The sequence below is a fragment of the Diadema setosum genome, chromosome 18 (assembly GCF_964275005.1).
Source record: "Diadema setosum chromosome 18, eeDiaSeto1, whole genome shotgun sequence".
NCBI classification, from domain to species: domain Eukaryota; kingdom Metazoa; phylum Echinodermata; class Echinoidea; order Diadematoida; family Diadematidae; genus Diadema; species Diadema setosum.
Window position 1 is genome coordinate 28,031,286 of NC_092702.1, and position 4,838 is coordinate 28,036,123.

The 4,838-nt window shown below is 38.1% G+C and overlaps 1 protein-coding gene across 1 annotated transcript; it reads right to left on the minus strand.

Moving 5' to 3' along the window:
* Nucleotides 1-1,755: 1,755 nt before the first annotated feature.
* LOC140242115 (alpha-(1,3)-fucosyltransferase 7-like) lies at nt 1,756-3,221 on the minus strand. The gene has a single exon (XM_072321878.1). The coding sequence runs from the start codon at nt 3,125-3,127 to the stop codon at nt 1,841-1,843; it is 1,287 nt and encodes a 428-aa protein (XP_072177979.1). The 5' UTR covers nt 3,128-3,221; the 3' UTR covers nt 1,756-1,840.
* Nucleotides 3,222-4,838: the final 1,617 nt, after the last annotated feature.

Genomic DNA, 4,838 nt, shown 5'->3' on the forward strand with positions numbered 1-4,838 from the left:
ATTTTTTTTTAAACTAGCATAATAAAAGAACACTGGACTTATCTCTTCCAGAGAGCATGGGAAACACTAACATACATTGTACTATGACAGTAACAAGACGAACGAATGTGTTCTTTTCGTTGAAAGTGAGATTTTGTGGAATGTTCTTAATAACATTTCTTTACATCGCTGCCTTATACCGTGGCAACACGAATTGCAATCTTCTTATCAAGCGATGACTTCACATGGATTTAGTCAAAATTTTACAATTGTATAAATTTTGAATGGATTGTCTCATTTTCCTCAAACATGACTGACGTGTACTACGAATATTTCTGCATTCACTGAAAACCACATTTGTATTTAGGATAACTTCCGTTCAAGTGCACTTCATTTCGTGTTATCAAGATGAAGACGTTGTTATTCATAGACACGAATACACTCTAGACGTATGTTAACAATGCCAATCCGCAGAGCGGCATTTATTGCAGATCCATTATCACATAGGAATGAACAGAATAAATACCACATAAAAATAAGTACATTGTATGTTCATATCCCCAATACCAGAAAAAACACGTACAGCATAACATCTCTTTGAGTTTTACTAGGTTAAGCACAACATTATAGATGCAACGTGCTATTTCTGGGGGAATGTTCCATGCTTTATCACTCTCACTGCGTTTCTGATCTTGAGCCATCATGTCAGCGTGTCTCGATCGGTGCTGCGAGTTTCCTGTCTCGGGCTCTAACACCCCCATTCCACATATGGCAATACCTCAAAAAGACCGTTGAAAAACCCTAAAAATTGACAGATATCTCAATGATCTTTCCACGAACTTTCAGTGATCTCCGAGGTCTTTCATGATTCCTTTGTGATCTCTCAGTGAATTTCATGATGTCTATAGTTTCCAATAAATTTTGTAGTATTTCCGTAGTCTTTAATGAAAACGGTCTTTCAGTGGTTCATTCAGCGATCTCTCAGTGGGCGCTCAAGGGTCTTACTATAGTCGTTCAATAATCTTTCAACAGTTTCTCCTAATATTATAATATAATAACAATAATAATAATAATAATAATAATAATAATAATAATTATTATTATTATTATTATTATTACTATTATTATTATTATTATTATTATTATTATTATTATTATTATTAATATCATTATTATATCAATACATGCAACAGTAAAATAAATGCATCCACAGAATACCACCATGTTACGATAATCATGTTGAACCTATTATGTTTCAGTATTTCTCACGGAGCCAAATCCGATTTATTTGATTTTAATATTTGACGTATCATTTAAATTTCAGCTGGTTCTGCAATATGACGAAGTATAGATACGCACTCCGTTATTCCACATTTATCGTACATGTACTTAGATATTAATCTTTTCGTTATAAACTGACAAAGGCTTTGTTAATTTTGGCATGAAATATAACGTTTTATATGTGCATTTATAACTGATTGCCCATTACTAGGCATGTACAGCATACAGATACACTTACAAATAATTAAGTATCACAAATTAGTAAAGGACGTGCCTTTCACATGATGTAAGTTTGCTTTTTTTTCCTCTCTTTTTTTTTTAACAAAGAGTCAACATCGGCATGGACAGGCTAGTCAACAGAGTATAATGTTGTGTTCTCGTGGTGTATACATTTTCGCGAAGGCTGACTAGCAGGGTAATTGTATCACTTGCTTATCTATTTCCGCTCCATGAGGATGATAATAACATCAGGTTAAAATCATTGCACGTATTATAAAGTAAATTGAGATTTTAATCATTATCTAATCACTAATCGATGATATAACAGTGAGAATAATTTCTAATTTGAGGCCCATATATCTCACCGCCACACCGTCCAGTTTTCTAGAAACATTAATTCATTCTCTTCATCTTTCGTTAGATCAAACGTCCTCCTATCAACGGGAAGTCGACAACCATTAAACCACGGTGAGTCACTGAGATATTTGAATGGGATCCTCCTGCGCTGGACCTTCATAAAGGGTATTGCTTGGCAAAATACACTGGGTCGGGTGGGGTACGTGAGAACGACCTCTCCCTGTTTTTTCCATTCGTAGAATTTCCTGTACTTGTCGTCATCCGCGTCCAGCATCTTGAGGTAGGCAGCCAGCTCGTCGAAACTCCCAAAATCGGCGGCATGGATGAAGGAATTAGGTGGGGCTAACTTCTCGTAGGTTTCTTTCTTCGAGCCAAGCACAACGGGGACCGCACCGTAGGTGAGCGACTGGAGCCAAAACTTTTCCGTAATATACTCTTTGCACTCCGTATTAGGAATGGACAGAATAAACTTGTACGATGCCAAGAGCTTGTTGCATACGTCCGACCGTTTCGGAAGACACTCGCTTCGGCCGCACCTGCCGTAGTCATCAAGAGGGAGGAGCTCTTTCATGTGCCGCACGAAACTTACTCTAGGCCAGAACCCCCGACAGTTGCTCGCCATCCACGATATGAGTCCTTTCCGGTTGGCCGCCGGATCTTCGAGAACTGCTGGCTCAGTGCCGACGTCCCCGAACACATCTTGTGTGGGTGAAGCTTTATTTGATGTGTTGAAGGGGCGGTAGTAGCCAAACGGTAACACGATATCTGAGTCGGAGTCGTAGGTCATTAGCAAGTGATATTTTAGCCGGCCCAGATTCAGGTCAGCGGTCCATCTCATTACCCGTAGCGGACTCTCTGTACTAAAGTAAATCCAGTATTGCCCTGGCTCGGGAATGCGATTTACCAGTTCTCTCAGCTGTTTGCCTCCCTCTCCACGAAACTGTGTCGGAACCAAGCCGAAGACCACCGCATCTTTCCCCTTGAGCATGTCGACCTCGTCTCCCATCGTCAGGCTGATATCGCAATCGTAGCCCATGGACATGCAATCGACGCCCGTTTCGTTCAGAGGTAGTGTACTCTTGATGAAGAGGTCCATGTAGTGGCTGATTTCAGGGATATGTTTCATGACGCTGAAGGTGCCAAAGATGTGCACCTTCTTCACACAGCCCGTGTTCTTGCGGATGAGGGCTTGGTACTCACTGGAGTTGGTAGCTATGATGGCGTACCTGCTACTCCGATGGGCTGGAGTTGTCCACATTGCTGTAAGAATACCAAGGACTGTCACTGTCATGAGACCAGCCACCACCAAGATATTGTAGAACTGGAAAGGGAAAACAAGAGAGAGCAAAAAACAAATTAAAGGAATTTGCGAATCACTATTTATATTTTGATAGTCTCTATTTGAAAAGGACCATTATTAAGCCATCATTTTAGTCACCACATTAATTAAAGAAAACCCACTCTAAATAACACAAATAAAATGGATCAGAAAATGCAGCGAATTGAGACCGGAACTGACATGCGCTCGCAGTTACATATGACAGTACAACAATACAGCACACTACCTCTTTTTGTGGTGTCACGGATTCTTGTGTTTCGAAAGTACCATTTCAGAAGAGGGATGAGATACATATATCTATGCATACTGAGTAGTTTGATGAGTACTCTATTTATGATAATATGACTTATGGCTTTATGATTAAAGGTCCTGTTTACATGTGGAAGCAGTGATTTTAGAAATGTTCAAGATATCACGTTTGATGCTTATGTGTAGGTCAGTTGTATCACAAAACATTCTACCATACAAAATTTTCGCAATAAAGCCTAAAATATCAGGAGATATCACTATTTTTCTCAATTAACCATAACTGTAGACGGTTTAGTCTGGAAACATTCTTATTATCACTTTTATTCACATTTTGTATATATTTAACAATACTTACATCGATTTTACTCAATCAAATTTTTACATTGGTTGTTTCAATCCATAACTCACATTTTAGAACTATTTTAGAGCACCAAAGCTGGGATTTTGTTTCATCTGCAAATGGTGAATTACGTCTTTAATGAGAGGTAAGATGATACGTAAGGGTGAAATTCATTTGTGAATAATGAGGTATAAAAGTATATCAAGCTTTCCGCTCCTCTGTGATTTTGCTCGAGGAAGTATGTAGGCTTCTACAATGATAAGAGCTGCCAACATTTCAGTTGGAAAAAAAAAAACCGAAACAAAACATAATAGAAGAAAAATAATAAAAACACGCAAAGACAGATAGCTCAGTACAATATATATATATATATATATATATATATATATATATATATACATATGTTTATTATTGTCATTATCATTAGGTCGAAATCTGATGAAAACCAAGGAAGTTGTGACATTTTGAAGTTTTGCTAATTTTTCATGAAACATGCGTTCTTGAACGATCAATATAAATACGCAAATGGCAAAGTGAGCATGTCATACTCTCACAACTTACTAGTACAGTTTGTACAAACAATTTTGAAATTTTCAGTTTTTCATTCAAAATGCAATTGTGCCCGATGCTCAAATCCTGGTATGTCCAACTAATCACTATTCTGAAGTTATTCAACCAGGAATAATAACATTTTAAGTTCTTTTCCGTTTTGCGAGCAGTCATCTCGTATACCAGAAACCGCTGAAATAAACTATCAACGGACTCTTGAAATGTGATTCGACTCTCCTCGAAGAGGAATAGACAAAATTATGTAAAGAAACATGCGGGACGAAACTACTTCTACTACTACTACTACTACTACTACTACTACTACTACTACTACACTATACAGCTATAATAGAAGTCAGAGAGAATCTTCGTCGAATGCGCAGCGCCGATCATCATCAGAGCGCAACTTTTGGCGTCGATACATTTGACGTGCTCTAGATGTAGTATCATTTTGTGGTGATCTCCCCGCTTTGTTATGGTCGAGTTGTGAGCAAGCGCGCCGGAACACTTCTGTTTTGTTTTGTT